General features: G+C 48.7%; 1 protein-coding gene across 4 annotated transcripts in view; it reads right to left on the bottom strand.

Moving 5' to 3' along the window:
* Positions 1-358: 358 nt before the first annotated feature.
* The window catches only part of PECAM1 (platelet and endothelial cell adhesion molecule 1), a 53,303-nt gene continuing 31,616 nt past the window's right edge, over positions 359-22,045 (bottom strand). Inside the window, exons 13-16 of one of the 4 annotated variants that reach the window (XM_072781093.1) lie at positions 20,815-20,877; positions 15,405-15,461; positions 5,738-5,760; positions 359-1,404 (exon numbers count right to left, since the gene is read on the bottom strand). In XM_072781093.1, coding sequence (XP_072637194.1) covers positions 1,375-1,404; positions 5,738-5,760; positions 15,405-15,461; positions 20,815-20,877 — 173 coding nt within the window. In that variant the 3' untranslated portion in view covers positions 359-1,374. The remainder of the gene's footprint in view (positions 1,405-5,737; positions 5,761-15,404; positions 15,462-20,814; positions 20,878-22,045) is intronic. The other 3 variants (XM_072781094.1, XM_072781095.1, XM_072781096.1) reach the window with 3 other exon arrangements.

Below are 22,045 nucleotides of genomic sequence, written 5' to 3'. Positions count from 1 at the left end.
ACCCCAGGATCATGATTTGAAGGCAGATGCTCAACCACTGAGCCAGCCAGGCACCCCTGTTTTGGGGTTTTGTTGTTGTTTTTGTTGTTGTTCAACCTGGCAACCCCATCTGCCAGGGACAGCCTGCAGGCTTTGGCTTGGGACGCTGAGGCACTAGCCAATGGATATTAATGACTCAGTGTTTGACCCTCAGACTACCCCTGGCCCTGCCTTCAATGAAGGCCACAGAAGCCCCTGGCCTGTGTGAGATAGCCAGCTGATAAGACCCGCTTGGTTCTTTGTGACTTCAGAAGGTCCAGAGTCCAAGCACTAGCTATTCTATAGGAATGCAGCCTCTTAGAAGATGACATCTCACAGGTCCGGGAAGAGGAAAGATCAAATTTATTTAATACAAAACCTTGCAGCTGTGTCACTGAGGTGGAGGGTGGGTGTGTGTGGGGGTAAATGGTTTCCGTTAGGTCTGCTCACTAGTGAAATCCCACCGCAAGATGGCTGCATCTTGGCTACTCGTCCACTCACTCAAGGCACCATCAGAAACATCTTAAGACCTCAGAAGACCATTTCTTTAGCAAGGAATAAATTAAAAAAAAAAATTAGTGAGAAAAGTATGCATTTCGTTTTCCTATTAAAAACAGTATTTGCTGTAGGCAAACAGCTTCCTGTCTTGAAGCCTTCAGCATGGTAAGAAAAGAAAGAAAGGGTATAAAAAAACAGCTTAAGAACATCTGTGCTCCGTCCAACATTGTTTTCTATTTTATGCATTGCCCGGAATGAACCTTATCTTCAAGTGGGCATCTCACAGGGGTGACTCCCAGGCAACTTTGTTTCTGCATCTGTGGCAGGTGAGGTCATGGAGGGCACCGGGTGCAGCTGTCTGCTGGGTGCCATGCACTTCCAAGGACCAAGGACTACCCAGAAGCATAGGCCTTTGAAGGACCAAAGGCAAAGAGAAAAATGAGCCCCTAAGCCAGGCCGTTCACTGGAAGTGATCGACTACAAAACAAAAATGGTTTCTGTGTGTGAAGATAACTAGGAAAAGTTCTTTATCTCTGTACAAGAGAAAATATTCAAGTTTCAAAATATCCCAATGACCTGTTTACCCTGAATCTTCTGCGGCTCTCAGCTCCTGAGGATGCTCCAACTTGGTGAGAGGGGGGCCGGGTAAGAATTGACCAGCCCCTCTGTATCTCTTTATGCCCCACAGAAATGTAGTAGGATGGATTAAGGACTGGTGACTTGGCCTGAGGAATTGCTATGTTCAGTGGGAGCAGGGCAGATTCATAAATAAGTGCACAGAGCTCTCGGAATACAGGGATCATCTGCTCTTCTTGGGATGTGATGTCCTCTCAGGGAGGAGCGTCTGCTCCCGTGGTCCTAAGTTCCGTCAAGGGAGCCTTCCGTTCTCTGTAGGAACAAGACAGAAGACAAGCTATGGTCATACCCTTTAGGACTGAAGACGAGCCTGGTGGAAAGAGATGTCAAACTGCAGACAGCACTTGACAAAGGAACCCCAAAGCAGTGCTATGTTGGGCTGGTACCTCCACCCTGGAAGGCCAGCTCTCACCCACACTTTTCCCTTTTGTCTATCCCAACTCTGCAGGGCTGCAGCCTTCACTCCCTGGAGACATGTTCCACATTAGAATATCAACCAGCTTTATCAGGCAACTTACTGTATGTACACCCAGTGCTAGGTCCTGTGGGTGCTACACTTACACACAGAGCAAGTCTACTAAAGTTAAGAGAGATCTGGCTTCTTGTTCCAGCTCTGCTTCTAACATGAGATGAACCTTCTCTGTCTGTTTTTTAATTGCAAAGTCGAAGGGCTTCTACATGGATAAATGTTGAAGACATTACACTAAGTGAAAGAACCCAGAAGCAAAAGGAACAAATATTGTACGATTCTATTTACATGAGGTCCCCTGAGTAGTCAAACTGATAAGAGCTAGAAAGGAAAACTCTGGTTCCCAGGTGCTGGGGGGAAGTGCAAATGGGGAGTTAATGTTTAATGGGTAGACTTTTGGTTTGGAATGATGAAAAAGTCCTGTGGATGGATGGTGGTAATGTCTGCACAACACTATGAATATACCTAATGCCACTGAACTATAACTTAAAAATGGTTAAAGTGGTAAATTTTGTTGTATGTTTTGTGCAAAAGGAAAAAAAAAGGTTCCACATGCCATCTTGTAATGTTTTCTAGCTGCTTTGCATGGTATTTTTTGACACCTATGCATTCACCAGTGACTGGACCCCCACCTGACCCAAGCGCTATTATCTATATGGAGGATGCAAGAATTTTATATCCTATTCATTACTGACACACGGTGCTACCACGTGGAAGAGGTCCTAACAAGCTGCAGGAGGTTTGCAAGAGGCCTGAGCTAAGCCAGAGAAGGTCTTCATGGAGCCGGCCTCCAAGGTGGGGCAGGTATAGAGACAAATGGATGTAGGGGGCAAGAGTGGGGCAGGTGGAAAATGCTGGAGCTGAGGGGCCCTGGGCCCCAAAGGGCAGGCAGCAAATGAGTCCATGACTCTGGACCCTCTGTGAGCACAGGGCTCCCTGCTGCAGGTGGACCTCAAGGAAGCAAGAGTGGGGGCAGCTGTGGGGATTAGCCAGGTCTTGAAAGCCCCGTGGCCAGGCTGGTTGGCTCCCAGAGGGTGGGCTGAGCTAGAGTCCCTGTTTTGTTCTGGCTCTGCCACGTCTGAGGAGACTCTCAGAACAGGATGCAGGTCCAAAGGGCTCCAGCTGGCAGGTCCAGGCTCTGCCTCTCCTTTGCCAGGAGAGACACTGACAAGTGGGCCAAGAGAGTGGTGTTGGCCCCCGAGGGCTGGAGGCCTGCCAGCCTTGGCAGCTACCTTCCCTTCATTTCTTCCGCTTTGCCCAGAGGGGTGACCCTGATGTCCAGCCTTCCTGCAGGCCCCAGACCAAGTCCCTCCCTAGACACCTCTGCTCTCCTTCACCAGGCGAGGTGAGTACTGCGGATGGAAAGGGCTGGGCCACAGTCAACCGGACCTTGAAATAAAGGTTAACATGCGCACATCCAAGACCTGTCCTTCCAGGGGCTTAAATCAGTGGCCAGCTGTCAGCCACTCAAGAACAGCCTTGAAATCGCCCCACTTCTAGACAGAACATAGTGTGGATGCTCTCAAAGGTCATTTTGCTTCTAATGGCCCTTTCTGCTTCTAGAATGTATGTGCCCCTTATAGAGCACTTCCAGTAAACCAAGTCTGTGCTAGGTATTCATTTAACCCTCGCAACTACCAGGTGGTGGTGGGATGGTTATTACCTCCGATTTACAGGTGAAGAAACCAAGGCCTCCAGGAGTTTAGGTTAGGTTTTAAGGAGGTAGGAGAGAGGGGTGGGATCTCTGGTTCCTAAGTCAAAGCCTGGCTTTGGTTGAATTCTGTAAAGAGGCCATTTCAGGGCCAAGTGATATAAATCCCCCATCCATACCTCATGCTGCCAGTGATGAAGAGACCTTTACATAGATAATCATAGATTATCTGGCTGGCTCCCCAGAGGGAAGGAGGTCAGTTGTGACTGGGGAGCCGCCTTCTTGCAATAAGAAGGCAAGGCTTTCTGCAAGATCCTGGGCCTCAAGAAGGTTCACCCCTTTCATGTAAGTACGAGGTGTTCTCTTTCACATTATCTGTCTGCCTGGGCCACAAACACAATTTATAAACAAGGCAAAAAACGGCAGAGGAAAAATGAAGTCAGAATGTGCCATTGAAGCAAGTCAAACAATACTAAATTAGTATTTGGCTAAGTGGCTATCTCATTGTTAAGATATTTCCTCCAGTGTGTTTTCAGAAGCAACGGCCATTAAACAACTGGGAATGATCGCCAGGTTTGATTTCAGGAAGGAAATCCCCTCCCATTTCCCTGCTGGGCAATTCAATTAATTTTCTCCTGACCCTCACCAGCTGATCATTAGCAAAACTAGACCTGCTTCTTTTATAAACAAAATGCATTTGCTTAAAGATTTGAAATCTCTTTCCCAACGGCTGGGAACCCCTGAGCTCCCGCCAAAAGACTATTATTTGAGATGGCAGGCCTGGCTGTATGAGCTCTCGGGGGCATCCTGGGAGCAGACTCCTGGACCCACAGGCCAGCTTCTGGGGAAAAGGAAAGTTCTATCTGTCCTGGAGCTCAGTGCCTTTGTCCAGAGTCACCGTTTGGATTGAAGACAAAGTAAATAAGTCAGTCCCGCAGGCCCAGCAGACCTGCCTTGGGTGGACACAGCTCTGTTTATTGTAGTGAGAGCATCTCTTTATCTGGATCCCACACTGTCCATGAAGCAAAGTTCTTACTTTCCACTTTCTCAAGGCCATGACAGCTGGAACAATGATGTCACTTTTTTGAGGGAGTCTGGGAAACCTAGATTCTAGTCCTGGCTCTGCTACTACCTAGCTGGGTGACCCTGGGCAGGCTGTTCTAACAACCTGGCCCTCAGTTTTGTCCCCTGTACATTGGGACCCCTGCCCTTCCAATGCAAGTCTCTGGTTTCAGGAGTCTGGGTGGGATTAGGCTAGAAAAAGACATTTATTTCATTCCTCTTTTCCTCAAATTGATAGCTTTCCTCCATAAAAAAGAATGTCAGTGGTTTCCTGCCCATCAAAGGCATAATGAGCTATTTTATAAAAATTCAGACTCCAGGAAGACAAAGGAAGCCGGGGGCCCATTGCAAGGGCTATCAGCAATCTTGCAGAAAATTCTTCCCAAACTTTAAAGAAGCAGTTCCTCATTTCTCGAGGTACTAGCTCCCAGTTAGTTAACCCCTGCACTGTTGGAGAGATTGTAAGGTTGGGAGTGGGAGGACAGGGGGAGGCAGGTCTTAGCAAAATTTGAACTGGGACCTCTACATTTAAAAAAAAAACATTCCATTTGCCAAGTAGTGGCTTCCTAAATTCTCAGTTTCCTACAGAGTGAAACCTCATAATGAGGTTTGAGACCATTGCTTGCAAGCCCTAACTGACCTCTTCCTAGCACTTGTTCCCACACCCTTTCCCCTCCCATTCTGAGCTGCTTGGACTGCTCCTCCCCTCATACCTCAGCTCCTGCTGATCTTTCTACCTGGACCTGCTAGTCAGACTCATTCCTCATGGCCTGCTCCAGTGACCCCTTCCTTGGGGAGGAAACAGCTAACCAGGCTGGTCTCTCTTCCACATTTCCATAGCGTCTGGTGACCACCTTGCTTTATTAGTATTAACTCATCTCATTCCCTCACTGGGTCAAGGACTTTGAGTGGCCTCTGTGGCAGAGGGCCTGGTGTGTTGGGGTGACCGGCATAGGTTCTCAGAGTTCAAAGCTCAAATGAGCTGTGGGTTCCTACCCCCCTCAAGCATGTCTGCCCCCCCAACCCCCTGACCAGTCTACTTCATTTCCAAAACCTCAACCTAGACTAGGAGGAAATGTACACTTCAATTATGGGGAGCTAAGTACCCTAGATTCTCAATTCTATGGGGAGGGGAAATTCTGTCTTCATAGGAGGGCCGTGATATAATGATAGAAATGGTGGGAGAGAATATTTGAAATTACAATAGGCCAGAATGTCTGGCCAACCTGACCACACCTTCACTGTCCCAGGCTAGTTCTGAGTTCCCTGGGGCTCCTGGTCTAAAACAGATGGGGCCAGTGTAGGGGTGTGATAAGTGGGAACGCAGAACCTGGGTGAGTTTGGAAATATTGCATTGTTTAATGGACTATTTTTTTAAAAATGTTTATGAAATGTGTACTTACAGAATATCTGTTTTCCATGAAATCTGCAAAACAAAAGATAACATGGAGGTGAGCAGTGCACTGAGCACCTTAGGCTCCCCCATCCCCACAATCTCAGGAACTGGGTGGGTAAAGGAAGGGGGGCGGTGCAGAAGGAGATGCCAGAGCCACAGGTTTACTGGGTGCTCAGCGGGATGGCTCCTTTGCCCACAGACAGCTTCCTCTAGACCCTGTCGCTCCATGTGAACAGTATATAAAATCCTTGGCAGCTCATTGGACATTTAAAACAGTTTAAATATATATATTTTTAAAGTAATCTCTACACCCATCGTGGGGCTTGACCCTAAGATTAAGTATCACATGCATGTGGCACCTGGGTGGCTCAGTGGTTGAGTCTCTGCCTTTGGCTCAGGGCATGATCTTGGGGTCCTGGGATGGACCTGCACTGACCTGCTCCCTGTGGGGAGCCTGCTTCTCCCTCTGCCTATGTCTCTGCCTCTGTGTCTCTCATGAATAAATACAATTACAAAAAAAAAAAAAAAAAAAAGAGTCACATGCTTCACTGAGCCAGCCAGGTACCCCTTAAATACTTTTTTAAAAATTAGTACTGCATGTTATTTCAGGAAAAAAACTGAAAACTCCAGTGAAGTAGAAAGTAACGGATAAACATGATCTCTGGTTCCACCCTTCAAACCCTGTTGCCACTCTTGTCTTCCAGTGATTTTCTGCTCTCAAGAGGCTTTTTTTCTGAGTTCAGATATACAATATAGGCCATTTTATAGCCTATCCTTATTACATAACACAATTTTATAAACATTCTCTGGCACCTTCTTAAGCATAATTGGTAGAAGCTGCATAATAATTGTTAAATAGATGTGTACTTGTTTACTTCTCCAGTTCATTACTTTAAAAATTTAGGTTCTTTCCAAGTTTCTACTATCCTCTTTGGGAATAAAGCTATTCCCCTATTTCATACTAGTTTGTCCATTCCCAGGAGTGGGATCAGGAGGGCAGAAGGTATACACATTTCTAATGCTCTTGGGATATATGACCCAAGGGTTCTCTGAAATGGGAGGGCCACCCCCTGCCCTGCCCATGGAGAGACTCATCCCAACACTGTCTTCTTCTCAGAGTGCACGCTGGGACTGGATGACCCTGCCAGGCTACAGTGATGAAGATGGGCCTGGCCAAATGTCAGGAAGATCAGAGTGAGGTGAAGAAAGGCCAGTAAGAACAGAAAACATTGTGTTGAGGGTGAGCCAACCCTGCCTGTGTTAGGGACAGTTTTCACCAAAACACACAAGAGAGGGCTGTGGTTTGCCTGTTTGAGAAGGACCAGGCCTCACTAGCAGCTGTTTCTAAATGGGCCCTGGTCCATATTGTTGGGGCTTATTCCCCCAAAGAGCCCCTTATGGACATAGACCTGAAGACAGAGAAGTCATGGGACTTCTTGTTGTCTGGGGAAGGTCCCAGGAGGAGATGTGGGTATTGGGGATGGTTGCCAATCTTGAAGGTGGTGGAGGTAATGGCAGGAGGGCCCTTACCCACCCCCTCTGAGTCCTCAGTGTTACTAGGGGGATGTACTCCAATGGGCCTCAGTTTCTGCCCCGCTGCCTAACCTGAGTTTTGGGCAGTCTCAGGGCCCACCTGTCACAACGGTAGTCACAGCCCTTCTGTTTCTTTCTCTAATTTAAAAATATCCTGTTTCCAAAAGTCCACTTCCCACTCAAACCCTGTCTTATCACAGCTCTATTGTGCGTCCCCTTGAGAGGGAACAGGGCCAGAAGTTCCTAAGGGGCCCCCTTCTGTCCTGGCTGGGCCAGAGGCAGACGTCAACGGCCAAAAGGATGAATCAGCCTGACTGCGAAGTCGAGCCATTGTGTAAACTTCCACGCATTGAGTGAGGCATGGGCAGCACTCCCACCTCCAACCCAAATCTGACCTGGAAGGACCTGAAGGACCCCCATGCTTCCCACCCCCCAAAACCCCAAGGGCTCTGGAATGAGACACAAGAAAGAAAGAACCTTAGGCTGTGTTTCCTAAAGCAATATGAATATAAAAAACTTCTAATATGCTGAAAATAGTGAGGGAACCCTAGGTTTATGCACACTTGTAGTTTCTGCTTCTTTTTGGTAAGAGAGCAATCACCACAAAAATAGAATCTGGTGGGGGCACCTGGGTGGCTCAGTCAGTTAAGCTAAATGTCTGCCTTCAGCTCAGGTCATAATCTCAGGATCCTGGGATTGAGTCCCTTGGCAAGCTCCCTGCTCAATGGGGAGTCTGCTTCTCCTTCTTCCTCCGCTTGCTCTCTCTCTCTCGTCTCAAATTAATAAATATTAAAAAAAAAAAAAAAAAAAAAAGAATCTGGTGGGTAGTACCAATTTTTTTTCCAGGGTGCTTTTTTACCTTCTTGGATTCTAAAGTAGGAAATAGCACCCTGGGCCGGGGTTGGCAGTGCCCATTGGCCTGGCTGGTTTGGACCACACAGGATGGGTGGGGACTGAGCCCCAAGTGTTCTTCTCTCCCTCCCAGAGGGGTTGTGACAGAGAGGCCCTCTGTTCTATGGTTCTTTCTTGATGACAGCTACTCTTAGTATATTAAATTTCTACCCCCTTTGGAAACACCTGGAACAGCAGGAGAGAGCAGAAGGTGAAGACTGAGTGAGCAGATACTCTGATGGGAAGGTAGGCCCTGTCTGACCCAAAAGGCATAGGTTAGTGTCTGGGGCAGGACTTGGCATTTCTTCCCAGGGCCTGGAGTTGGCAGGTGGGATGTGCCCAGGACACCTTCCGAGGTGGGCACAGGGCATCTAGAGAGGAAAACCAGCTCTCCTGCTGGGAGATTTATGGGAAGTAAATTTCTACAAGCGACGGTTTCTTAACACTGGCATTACTGACATTCTAGGTTGGATTTTTTTATTTTTTTTTGAGTTTACTTACTGCTCTTTAGTAATGTCTATATCCAGTGTGGGGCTCAAAACTCATGACCCTGAGATCAAGAGTTTCATGCTCCTCCAACTGAGCAAGCCAGGTGCCCCTGGCTGGATCATTCTTTGTTGTGCTGGCTGTTGTAAGATGTTTAGCCGTATTCCTGTCCTCCATACATTAGATGCTATAGCACCCCTTCTACCTGCCCTGCCTTGGCCCCCATTATGACAACGGAAAACATCTCCTGCCTTGAGGACCAGTGCTTCAAGCTGTGGAAATGTCATCTTAGACCTGAGTTTTCATAGGGAAGAACTTGACTGCATTGTTGACTGTAGCAAACCATTTCATTCTTCTGTTTTTGTTTTTTTGTTTTGTTTTGTTTTTTGTTTTTGTTTTTGTTTGTTTTTTTTCATTCTTCTGTTTTAAAATCCAGTGTAGGGGCATCTGGGTGGCTCAGTGGTTGAGCACCTGCCTTTGGCTCAAGTCATGATCCCAGGGTCCTGGGATTGAGTCCTGCAACAGGCTCCCTGCAGGGATCCTGCTTCTCCCTCTGCCTGTGTCTCTGCCTCTCTCTGTGTCTCTCATGCATAAATATATAAATAACAAAATCCAGTGTAAATATACACAAATAGGTTTTGCTTTGGATGACCTGCAAGCCATTTTATGAAGTACTTTTAGAATAAACTGGAGCATTATAAAATGTCAAGGACTGAATCAGAGTAAAGATACAAACTTTCCAGGTGAGCTGGATATTGCAGTCCACAGGAGGCTCTCAGCCAGGCTGAGTGAAGTTGTGGAGAAAGCCATAGGTAGTCATGCCTCTGTGGAGAGGCTCCCAGTCCAGCTCTAATTTCTCCCTTTTTGTTCTTGTCAGTAGGAGAGCAAGGGGAGGAAAAGAAAACCAAACCTTTCCCTGGATTAGTCAGAGAAAGAGGAAGTTGATGACAGGTCAAAGAAGTTTGGGGGCAGGGTGGTATTTGGGGGTGGGGAGCTTTTGATGCCAGGTCACCCTGCAGCCCAGAGCACCAAAGCTCTGAACAGGCCCTGGGAGGACACACCACCTAAACCAAGAGAACTCAGATGAGTGACACATTATCCTGCATAAAGTCCAAGGTAATAGGGGATGAGAGTAAAAATTGGGCCCAGTTAAATGTTAACAGAGAAAGGCACCAAACTGTAACCTGTATTACTTTCTCTAGACACTCACTTTTTAGGATTATCTACATTACCACTTAATAAGAGACACAAAAACAGACTTTGTTCCCCTTTCTGGAAAGCCAGTTCAGAAGTCATAGCCAGAGTCCCTGTTGATGACTGGGGTTTGCAAACTTGACCTCAGGCAAATCACTGAAAATGGAATACTTCCTTTAAAAAGCTTCAAGTAAAAAAAATTAAAAAATAAAATAATAAAATAAAATAAAATAAAAAAAGCTTCAAGTGCCAAACTTGCAGATCTAAGTTACAAGAAATTGTCTGCAAGTTCTTCCTGGCCTAAGCAAGCTGATGGTTACATAGATGCAAAAGCTTTCTCAACCTATTAGGGCTGTATTCTAGGGTTTGCTTTCCCTTCTCCTTAGGCTTCTCTCAATTTGGTCTCTTCAGAAACACATTTCCTAGTTCTGAGAACCCCTCTCCTTCTTTCCCTAACATGTTGTAATGAATCACCTAACAGTTGCAGAGGGGAAAAGCTCAAAGATCAGGGGTATCCTTGCCCTAGACTGAGTTAATTGCTGGAACAAGATGTTAGCTTAGCTCTATGTCAACAAAATAGTAAGCTCCAAACAGAAGAGCAGACCTAACTATAGCCATGACCCAGCAGGGGATACGGAGTTGGAAGAGATTGCCCCGCCTACCAATTTTATTGAACCCACCTGCCCACCAGTCTTATCATCACCCCCTCCACACTCTCCTGAGAACACAGGTGTTCACTGCAGCAGTTCCACGTGGGTGAGTGGCATTTTATTGAAAAATTAAGGAGAAAACAAACACCCTGAGGAAGAAATGAGGGGTGGAAACCAAGTCATATAACTGGATAAGGACAGGGACACCTGGGGTGCTGAGCAGTTGCGTGTCTGCCTTTGGCTCAGGGTGTGATCCCGGAGTCCCAGGATGGAGTCCCATATCAGACTCCCAGCATGGAGCCTGCTTCTCCCTCTGCCTGTGTTTCTGCCTCTCTCTCTGTGTCTCTCATGAATAAATAAATAAAACCTTAAAAACAAACAAACAAACTGGATAAGGACAGGGCTGAGATCAAACTCCAGGCCTCTATCTCCCACTTAGGGTGTTCCCTTTAGGATTACAGCAGGAAGAACCAACCAGGTGGACTCCAGCCAACACAAACATGACAGAAGCACAGTGAGTTGGCCCCTGAGACCCATGACTTAATTCAGATTTGAAGGGAAAACTCAGGCTTAATAGCAAATACTTATAGGGTCTTGGAGTGGAAAGTGAATAAAGCATTAGGATGGGCTCCAAGGGACCTAGGAAGTAACTCTTAGAAGTTACTTAGAACCAACATGTTCTGGGGGAATGGCTCAGGACAGACCAAAGCATAGACAAATGACCATTACTTCCAACTGCCAGGACAGTGACTCTGTGTTGTCACTGGAAGGCAACCTAAGGTCATCCATTCAATCACCTGATTTGACATAAAAACGCTGAGCATAGTCAAATTCACAGATAGACCAAGTAGAATGGTTGTTGCCAAGGGCTGGGGAGAGTAGCGAGTTCTTATTTACTGGGTATGAAGTTTCACTTTGGGAAGATGAAAAAGTTCTGGAGATGGATGGTGATGATGGTTGTATGGCTTTGTGAATGTATTTAATGCCACTGAAATGTACACTTACAATGCTAAGTGGGATGTATATTTTGTCACAGTTACACACACGTATACACACACACAAAGCTGAGCTTAGAGCCTAAAGCCAAGATTGCAAAGACCTAGCTCCTCCCACAGCCTACAGATGCCCAACACTCCTCAGCCAGCCCACAACACGCTCCCTAGGGCACTGGACCTACCCAGAGCCCCGCCCTGGAGCTGCTCCTTGGAGGCAGGCCTGCCCGATGCCCTTTTGCTTATCTAGAGGAGCAGTTTTCCTTTGTATCACTCAGGGGAAAAAGGGGTTTAAGAGCCAGAACTACGCCCTGTGAGCCATTTCCCAAAATAGCCAGCCCTGAAGTGCTGCTGGCTGGAAGGTGGTGAGGACTGAGAAATTAGGGTGGGAAGAATAAAGGCCGAAGAAGGAAGGGTTGGAGAAGACCTAGCTCTGCATGCAGCCTGTTCACTGACCTATCCAGAGACTCACGGTCACCAGTGGGTGTCACCTTTATTATGTGTCACCTTTCTCCCCCCCCCCCCAAACATGCATGCACAGGTGTACACACACACATATACTCCGGTTGGAGGATGATCTCTGCTGGCCACCCCTGAGTGATCCTTACAGGATTGCTGGGGAGTGAGGAAGACCCTACCCCTTCCAACAGGAAACAGAACATAACTTGTGGTACAATCAGAAGGGAACTCAGAGCATCCAGAAGATGCTTCTATAAGACCAACAGCCTCAACATGTGAGAATTTGCTAGGAATACAAATTAGCCCCACTCCACACCTACTGAATCAGAAATTCAGGGGGTGGTGGAGCCACACCATCTGTGTTTTAACAGGCCTGGAGAATACTCCATCCAGATTCCAGCCCGTGTCCCTCATTTCACAGAGGTGGTGACCAGGGTCCCAAGAGATTCTGCGACTCACCCAGACCATACAGGCTGTTATTTTTAAGAGAGGTGAATCCTCTAATGAAATGGATGATAATGTGAAACTGAACAAAGAGAGCTGGAATGTAGCAGCACGCAGTCCACAGTCCGTTGTTTTGGCAGCATGGACATGGAGAAGAAACGTGAAGAGCTCCGCTGGGTAGCCAAGCTCCCAGCCTCCAAATCCCTGCTCTGCCTCTATTGGCCTTGGGATTGGGAGGAGTTATTTAACCTCTGGGCCCATTTTTCCCATCTGCAGGGTAGGAATAGTAGTAGAGCCTCCATCAACTCTAGGATGGTTGTGAGGATTGAGCACAGAGCGGCCTCTGACAGAGGAAAGGAAAGAAAAGGGAAGAGACTTGACCCGAGGTCAGCAACCTCCTCCCAGGGAGCAGGAAATGCTCGGAAACAGCAGCTCCGGAGGCTTCCAGGACAGAGCCTCTTCGGCAAGGGGCGACCACAGACTTCCAAAGCAGCACTGTGATTTTGGCTGGGGGCTCAGGGCTTTCTGTACCCTCCACCCCATACACTGGGCAGCAGCCGGCTGCCAGTCAGAGACCAGATGACAGAGGAGCCCGGGGCTAGCAGACTCCTGATGGCCCAGGTGGGGCAGGGGGAGCGCCCTGGCCCGAAGTCAGGAGATGGCTCCAGTCTCTGCCTGGGCCTCCCACTGAACCCTAGGGCTCCAGTTTCTCTGGCATCTCTCAGCTAAAAGGGCTTGGATGCTCCTGTACAGTAGGGATAATCCGAGGACTGGTGCTGGGGTAATTAGCACCATCCACCCCCACCCCCGCCCGGCCCTAGGCTTCCTCATCCTCCTTTCCTTATTGAAATCATCTCTAGGGCACCTGGGTAGCTCAGTGGTTGAGCGTCTGCCTTTGGCTCAGGTTGTGATTCCAGGGTCCTGAGAGCGAGTCCCACATTGGGCTCCCTGCAGGGAACCTGCTTCTCCCTCTGCTATGTCTCTGCCTCTCTCTGTGTCTCTTATGAATAAATAAATAAAATCTTAAAAAAAAAAAAGTCAGTGGGTACAGAAAGAAGCCTTCTAGGAGCTTCCTTTCTTTAACCAGGATCAGAAACTGTTGAGTAATGAAGACAGCCATAAAGCCCCTCTCCCAGGGAAGGTTTCTGGCTCCCAACATGACAAAGTCGGTGCTGAGATGGACTTACATAAACAAACCTTCATTAGCTTCCTCTGTGTATTTACCTTCCCACTCTGTCACTTCTCTGCAAATTTATTGTTCTTGGTTAACATGTTAAATAAGCCCCCAGTTTTAACCACTCTGCAGAGTTTCTCATCACTTCTCCCGCTAATCTGTCTTTGGTCAGTCTAACTGCCCCTTTGGGAGGCACTGGGTTATGGCCTTCACCAGCTGTAAAGGGTCTCCAGCAGGAGGCTCAGGCACAGCAGACCCTGAGACCTCCAGTGGGGGAGGAGTCCCCGTGGACTCCACACACCACCAGCTTCCTTTCCTCAAAACCAAAGGCAGTGCAGGTGTGTGATCAGTGATGGGAAGGGTAGAGTCCAGCTCCAGGGTGGCCCAGTTTGAGGACTTGCTTCCTGTGTGAACTTGGGCAAGTGTTTTAAGTGAGGCTCTATGCCTCAGGATCCTCATCTGGAAAATGGAACTTACTGTGAGGATTCAAAGAGATATTGTAACATAGACCACTTGGCATACACAGTAAACGCTCAATCCTTTCACATAACCAAAGCAACCCAAAGTGAACAACCTCAGGGACCAGGAGGGGAGTAGAAGGGGTGTTTTCACACAATTACCAAACAGGACCAAGCATGAGCCCTCCTGGAGCCCTAACTTTTTGTTATACTGGAAGGATAGAGGACATCTATTTATTTCCAAATTTGCATTTTGCTAGCTCTAGAGTGCAAAATGAGACACCAAAACCAAAAATTGCCCCAGGAGATGGTTTCCGAAAATCAGTGTCAAGTTCCACAAGAGACTGAGTTTCTGTTCTACCCTTGAAAATACCATTAAAAAAAAATTAATGAAGGGGTGATTCTTCTTTCAGATAAGAAGTAGTCTCCTCCAGTTAAGACAGTGCTTCTCATAGGCTGGCAGCGTCAACAACATCTGGGAACCTGCTAGAGTTCAGATTCTGGAGATTTTGATTCTGTGGGTCTGGGCTGGCCCTGAGACCCCAACTGGTACCGGTCTGTGGCCCATGCTCAGAGAAGCTGGACTGTACCAAAGTTTCTGGGCCAGTTGCAATGCTTCTCAGAGAATCCACTTAAATACAGGAATGTTGTACAAAGTAAGATATCCACATAGTGACCACTTCCCCCAGAATCTTACTAATAAGCCTTGGGTTATGAGTTATTTTCAGAATTTAAAAGTAGTCTTTATATTCCATTCATTTCCCCAGAATGGGATAGAATAATTTTACAAAAAATGATACTGCTGGGAGCCTGCCCAGTTCCATGGGCACTGTGCTGAGTCCTGGGGGAAGCTCTTCATGACAAAGTGGTGGAGTGGGAACTGAGCTGGGGATCTTGAATCAAAGACAGGGAGAAACAAAGGAGCAGATCCATACCCCACCCCCAGAGAGACTAAAGCTACCCAGCATCTTCAAAGTAAAGCACTGACTTTGTCTATGAACTTTGGGCACCCATTGGTGCACCAGGGCCTGTGGAATTGGGGGCAGGTAAGGAGCGCTGGTGGGCTCCTGAGAATAGGTGGGGCCATGCCACCTCTCTTGGGGTTACATGAGCACACAGTGGTGCCAGGACACACTCCAGCCCAACTGCCCATTAGCTAGGTATGAACATGTGAGGTTCTGTTTCCCTGGCATGCAGTAGGCACTTACTAAGTGTTCATTGACTAAATTACAGCACACATAACACGTGTCTACTTTTTAAGAGTGGCAGGAGAGAGGCAGTCAATAGCTTCACCCTCCTTTGCTCCTTCTTCTTCCTGCCCCCTCCCCAGGCCCCCTGGAGGACTCAGGAGGAAGCATCCCCCAGGCTGGGGGAGTCAGGGGCCCTCACTCACCAGGGTTAGCTTTCCGGATTTCACTGTACACCGTCTCTGTGCCCTTGGTTTCCAGACCTGGAAAGTGACCAGGCACAGTCAACAGCCGCCTCTGGGCACCAGGTCAGCCCACTGCCGAAGCAGGAGAATGTCTGAGGCTCCCTGCTTGCCCGCTACCCCACCCCACAAGTGCCTGTCTCCATCAGGGCCTGGAGACCTTGTTGCCACTAAGCTCAGGCCATTTCCTGGCTTTAGAAGATCCTGGTCTAATTATCATCATTCTCAGCCTGGAAGTATGAGATCAACAGGCCATTATGGGGGCAGGTCCACCTACTCAAGGGGAACCCTGGACCTGAGGGCAGGCCACATGTAGAGGGGTCTCCAGTATAGGCCTGCAGCCTCCAGCTCACGCGAGGCCCCATCCTTCCTTCCCTCCCAGCGTGTCTCTGTGTCCAGCTGCTTTGCCAGCCCCTCCCAGGAGGCAGGGCTCTGAGGCCTGGGTTAGAGCCTGGGCATCATCTCTGACTTTAAGGCTCAGCTGGGACTGAGAACCACTTAAAATCTTGACAGCTGGGCTAGTTGATTTCAAATGCCAACACCTGGGCCTCATACTGATTCTGATGGGCTAGGGTGGCCCTGGCACCAGTGTTTTCTTAGAGCTTCCAGGGGATTCTAATAGGCAGATAGGGTTGAGATCCTCTGGTCTGGACTCTTATGGAAAGGCAGACAGATGACCGACCAGGGTACGGGTTATACCCAGAGGAGACTCAGGGTTTGGGGTACAAAGCACCCAGGAGGGCATCTGTTGAAGTATATGTACAGGCTGTGTATACACACACTGGTACACACACAGCACGTACATACATACACACCCACAAGCCTCAGGAAACAGGATGGGGCCCAGCCACTTCCCCTGCCTCCTCTCACCTGCACCAAGGACCAGGAAGCCTCATTGTAGAAAGGTAGCTCCTGCCATGTGGCCAACATTCTCTTTCTACAGATCCGGAAATGAAGCCCCAGACAGGGTAAGACGTTTCCTGCCACCATGCTCAGTACAAACGCGGGTGTGGTTTTCTTTGGCTGGGGCATGCCCATGGACTAACTACAAGATACTCAACTCCCTGGGCTCCAGAGATGATCCCCGACCCTGAACATATCCCTTTGGGCCCCCACAGCCCTTCCTCTTTGCCATGTCCTTCCTTGTCCTCCAAGTTCCAGGACAAGCTTTGTTTTGGCTCTTGGGCGCACACATCCTCACCCATCCACCTACTCCCTGACACTCTCACCCCTTCCTGTGCCCAGGGCAGTCACGAAGGACTCCTGTGCTCCCACAGCACTTTGGGGACACTTGCCCACGACCACACTGACAGTATTTGTCCCACGACTGTCTCCCTGGTGGACCCAGAGCTCCTCCAGGGCAGCACCTGAGGCCACATGCATCTCCTGATCCCAGGCCTCGCACAGCTACCTGGAGGCGGCCATACATATCCATACAGATAGGACAGTGAAGGCACCAGTCAATGTCCTTGCAAGTGTCTCTATCTCAGACCCATGAGCTTCAGGAAGGCCTTGGCATAATGAGCCTCTTCCCCGGAGTTTTAGATTTTAGGATTAAAATTGTGGTCATTCATTAGACACTGAATGCTGGTGGTTCCTGGGTTAGGACCTGAACACCAGGAGGAAGCCTGGGGGGGTGGGGGTTCAGATCCCAAAAGGTGACCTTGGGACATCTGGGGTGGCCAGGGCCTTGCAGAAGGCTTCATATGACTCCCCTCAAGGCCCCAAACAGGAGTTGGTACTCACCAGAGTGGCTGAGATTCCAGGCACCCCTCTGCTAGGACACCTGCTTTTCTCTAAGAGATCAGCAGAGATGCCTATGCCATTCCCCATGCTCCCTTCGTGGCACCAGATTTTGGGGGTATACAGGGAGGCTCCAGGGATTCCCAATCTCTGGGGACCTCCATATCCCTAAGGGATTCTGCTCAATGTTAGGACTGGGTGAGTCACTCCTTCAGGATGATCCTACACCTGTCGTTGCTGGGTACCACGGAAGAGGAAGGGAAAAGGTGACTCGGATCCAGAGCTTTCAGGAGCTCCAGGCTGTGGGGCAGACAGCTGGGGATACACAATATAGGACACTGTACACTGGGTGCACTGGGGTCCCTGTCAGCTCGTCCTCAGACCCTATCCCATAATGGGAGTGGGGGCCATGAGGAAGGAATGGAGGGAGGGGGTGGGGTGGCTGAGCCGGGGGACCTGGACACCCTTGTAAGATCCACAGCCCTCAGGACCACAAGGGGTGCTGGTAGACCTCTCTGGTCACCTTGGGGACACTCTAACACCCTCTGGACTCAAGAGCCACACTTGACCCCCTTCTTCCTTATAACTGCAGATCAGCCAAGGCAGTGGGGTGTTTCCACTTCTTGGCTGAGTGGCTACACTTGCAGCTGCCCCCGTGGTTCCTCCTGCTGCCCCCCTGTCCTGCCCCTCAGGGATGGGCGGGGGCTGGCACCTCAAGACGGCCACCCCTGCTCTGCTCAGCAGCTGCCTGCTAATGAGTAACCCAGGCCAACAGGCTGTTTGTCTCTGCTGTCAGGGATGTTTCCGGATGGGGCTTTATTTTGGCTTCTGTTTTTCTCTGTTAACAGAGAAAGAGATGGCTTCAACGTCATGGGGTTTTCCCAGCAATTAGCCTCAGAGCAAACAAGAAACAGACCGGGTTTAACAAGTTCCTTCCCATCCCCCCACCCCCCACCCCGCCTCCATCCCCGAGTGACTCCTTGGTCAGCAGCCAGAGCCAGAGCTGGACACGGTCCCCATCCCCTCCTCCACCTCAGCTGTGGAACTGGGAGCCTTGCGGACAGGGAACTGGATTGGCCAAGACCAAATCAAGTTGACTCATCGCTGGCCTTGAAACCACAAATCTTGATCCTTACCCTAGTAATGCCCTACGCCCGCCCCCCCCCCCCATGACAAAGCTCTACCCTGCTGTCCCTTCTCACCAAGGAGGCTAGGTCCAGAAAACTCAATTTGAATCTTCTGGAAACTCTTCATTTCCACCCACGTGGTACTCATTCTAGCTCTCCTGAGGCCGTCACAGCAACGTGGGGAAAGGGGACTACAGCTGTACACAGCCTGGCAAGGAAAGCACCCTTCCACCTCCTGTCCTAGGACTTCTTTTTCCTTTAAAGTCCACCCCACCTTCAAGCAAGAAAAAGAAAACCAGACACTCTAACATTCCTAAAAGAATGGATCTGGCCTTTTCAGGGGAACCTCAGAACCTAAGGCCAGAGCCCAGGGCGATCCCCATCTGCTAGAGCGCCCAGTGGAGTCTGGAGGGTCAGGGGACAGCATGATTTTTCTACACATATTCAAAATTCTTGGGCATCTTTTTCCCCATTATGGTTCCCCTTTCCTTCTGACCCCGGAGTCCCCTTAAGAGGAAGTAAGCTGTTTCCCATGGGACTGAGCCATTATGCACAATGATGGAGCGGCCTTTGTATCAGGCTCTGGTGGGACAGAGAAACCTGGAGGGGAGCCCCCTACAGCCCCTTAAGCCACATCCCACCCAGACTCGGTTCTGTGCTGTCTCCTCTTGGGCATCTCATGCTTAACCTAACTGAACCCTTTCTTCCCAGTCTTAGACACCATGACCTCCAGTTTGGTGGTTCAGTCATGCAACCTATAGTAATTCTGTTTTCCTGATCCCTGCCATAAAATTTCTCCAGTGTTGTCACATCTCTGAAATATATCTTGAATCCATCCACTGCTAGCACTTTGGTTCCGCCTTCTCGCCTGGTGATAACACACAGATCTCTCTGTCTCCTTCCAGATCCTCAAATGAGTCCAGCTCTGGCCACCTTTCATGCCTTCTCAATGCTCCCCATTCCTTTTCTTCCAAGCACTAACCAGAACCTGACACTATCTACATATTCTTTGGTTCCTTACTTTCCTGGCTCCCTCCCAGGCTATACCTCCCCGGGGGTTGGGGGTACACCATATATGTACCTTGGCTGCTTGCATAGGGGCTGGTCCGTGCACCCTTAATTTGTTAACAAGAGAATCACTTTACAATGAAATAAAGAGGAAGAGAACTGCAGGCCTGCCATGGCCCCCGGGTCTGGTCCAGACTCAGAAGCGAGATGCCCTGTGTGGTCAGACAGTACAGACCCTGGGGGCCACTCTGATTGCAGACTGTGGGAATGGTGCCCCACTGGGTAGCACACAGCCTAGGAGCTGCAGGGGACAGCCTTACCTAAAGATTCTGTGCACATGCCTGCTGACATGGTACCCAGAACCTAAGCAAGGGAAGGAAGGAACCCAAAACTCCTCCCAAATCGTGGAGCCAGAGGTGACGAAGGGATGCCATTGCCATGTGACTCTGGCTAATGCTACACGTGCCTCATCTGGAAAATGGCATTCAGCTTGCCAGGCTGAGTGGACACAGCGGCAGCGCTTGGCCTCAGTAGGAGGAAGGCGGATGCATGGCAATGGCCCTAATGAGCCTCCCAGCAGGGCCAGAAGGCTCTGGGTGGCTCCTTTGAGTACAGTAGCCCATGGGAGAGCTAGGGTGAAGGACAGCTAGGAGGATATGCATGGTTATTTATGGTGTCAAAAGCAACTGGTGGGGATCCCTGGGTGGCTCAGTGGTTTAGTGCCTGCCTTCGACCCAGGGCATGGTCCTGGAGTCCTGGGATCGAGTCCCACATCAGGCTCCCTGCGTGGAGCCTGCTTCTCCCTCTGCCAGTGGCTCTGCCTCTCTCTCTCTCTCTCTCTCTCTCTGTCTGTCTCTCATGAATAAATAAATAAATAAATAAAATCTTTAAAAAAAAAAAAAAAAAGCAACTGGAAGTGACGTTCTAGCATTTGCTATGGATCAGTCCAGCCTAAGTCAGTCTCCCCAGGACAGCATCGGGGCTGGGGACCTCTAGGCTGAAAACTGAGACTGAAAACTGGAAGTATAAAGCTAGTGCCACTGTTTACACAGAAGGGGACTCTGTGTTTTCAAAAGCATTTACCCAAGAGTCCCTTTAAATAGCCAAGCCCTCACTATCTTCAAAAATGCATTTCATTTCCCAGAGCTCGGTGTATGAGCAACTCTTTAGGGATGATGCTGGATGTGGGCAAGGAACAGACCTGTAGAAGAAAGCCCAAACATCCAGGAATAAGGCTGCCCTCAAAAAGTCTCTCAATGAACACACTTCTTAGGACTTAGTAATTGCTCAATAAAACCTACTCATAATTAACAAAGTTTTATGCTTTGAAAGCCTCAGCAGGGGTCAATGCTCCTGCTGTAGGCATGTCCCTCAGGTCTGTCTGCTAACCACCTCCCTTCTGACCAACTGAAGGGACCCTTGTCCTTGGGTGATGGCACACCTCACCCTGTTTGCCTCCAAGCAGAAAACAAAACAACTGCAGTGATGGTGTTTACCTTGGTAAGGCTCAGGTGAGGTCACTTCTACTTCTGTGTATTCCACATCCAACGTCAGAGGCTCTGCTCAAAAGAACCACAGCACCCTACAGTTAGACAAAGTCTTCCTGGGGGGCCTCAGCCTGTATTAGAGATTTCTATTCAAGTGACTGAAGGATTCCCTATTCCGAGGAGGAAGCCATACACAGGCTGAATGCCATTCCAGGTGAGCAGGACACATCAGGCCCGGGAAGGTAGTGATGAGTCCTCCTCCCCCCAGAATGTGGAGGGAACCTCCTGCCCAGACCCTCCATTGTTTCTACAGGGGAAGGATCTGTAAAAGCTCTGTAGACATGGAGAACAGCCAGGATCAGCCGCGGCAGTTAACTCTGGAAGTCTACCCTTTAGCCACAGGCACAGGAAGTTATCTCCAAGATGGAGAGGATCTCAGGAAATGGGGAACAGGTGTCCCCCAGCCTAAAGATGCCCTGAGAGTATAAGCTGTATGCATAGAAAAACAAATTAACAAAAACCCTTGGGCTGCTATGGGGAAATCTGGTAAATGAGTTTGTCTTCAACTCAAAGTAATAGTATTGTTTTATTTTTGAAGTCTTGGAGTCAGGTTTTCTCACCAGCACCAAAAGCAGTGATGTGCGGTCAAGAACATCGGTGTTTAGTTCTTTAGAACTTTAGCTCCCAAGATAGCAGCCCCAAGGGGAAGAGAATTTTGAAAAATAATTTAGTCCAATCCTTCTGAATTTTAAGCCATAAAAAAGAATCTATTGTTCATTGTCTTTAAAAACTAGCAGCAGTGCAGGAGGCCTGGGTGGCTCAGTGGTTGAGCATCTGCCTTTGGCTCAGGTCATGATCCTGGGGTCCTGGGATGGAGTCCCACATCAGGCTCCCTACAGGGAGCCTGCTTCTCCCTCTGCCTATGTCTCTGCCTCTTTCTGTGTGTTTCTCATGAATAAATTTATCTTTAAAAGATATGAGCAGCAATGCTATTTTATTTTTTATAGTGTATGTTTTATTTTTATTAAATACTTAGATATCAAATAATATTTATAAATTATGTATGAAATACACATAATAATAGTAAGTTCCAGCATACCCATCACCTCTTTTAAGAAAAAGAACATTTTTATTACCTCTGAAGTACCCTGTGTGCTTCTCCCCATCCTAGACCCTTAATACTTTCCTTCCAGCTTTACTGAGGTATAATTGACATGCAACCTTGTGTAAGTTTAAGGTG

This window comes from Canis lupus, chromosome 16, assembly GCF_048164855.1.
Source record: "Canis lupus baileyi chromosome 16, mCanLup2.hap1, whole genome shotgun sequence".
NCBI classification, from domain to species: Eukaryota; Metazoa; Chordata; class Mammalia; order Carnivora; family Canidae; genus Canis; species Canis lupus.
This window is presented reverse-complemented; position numbering and strand designations above follow the sequence as displayed.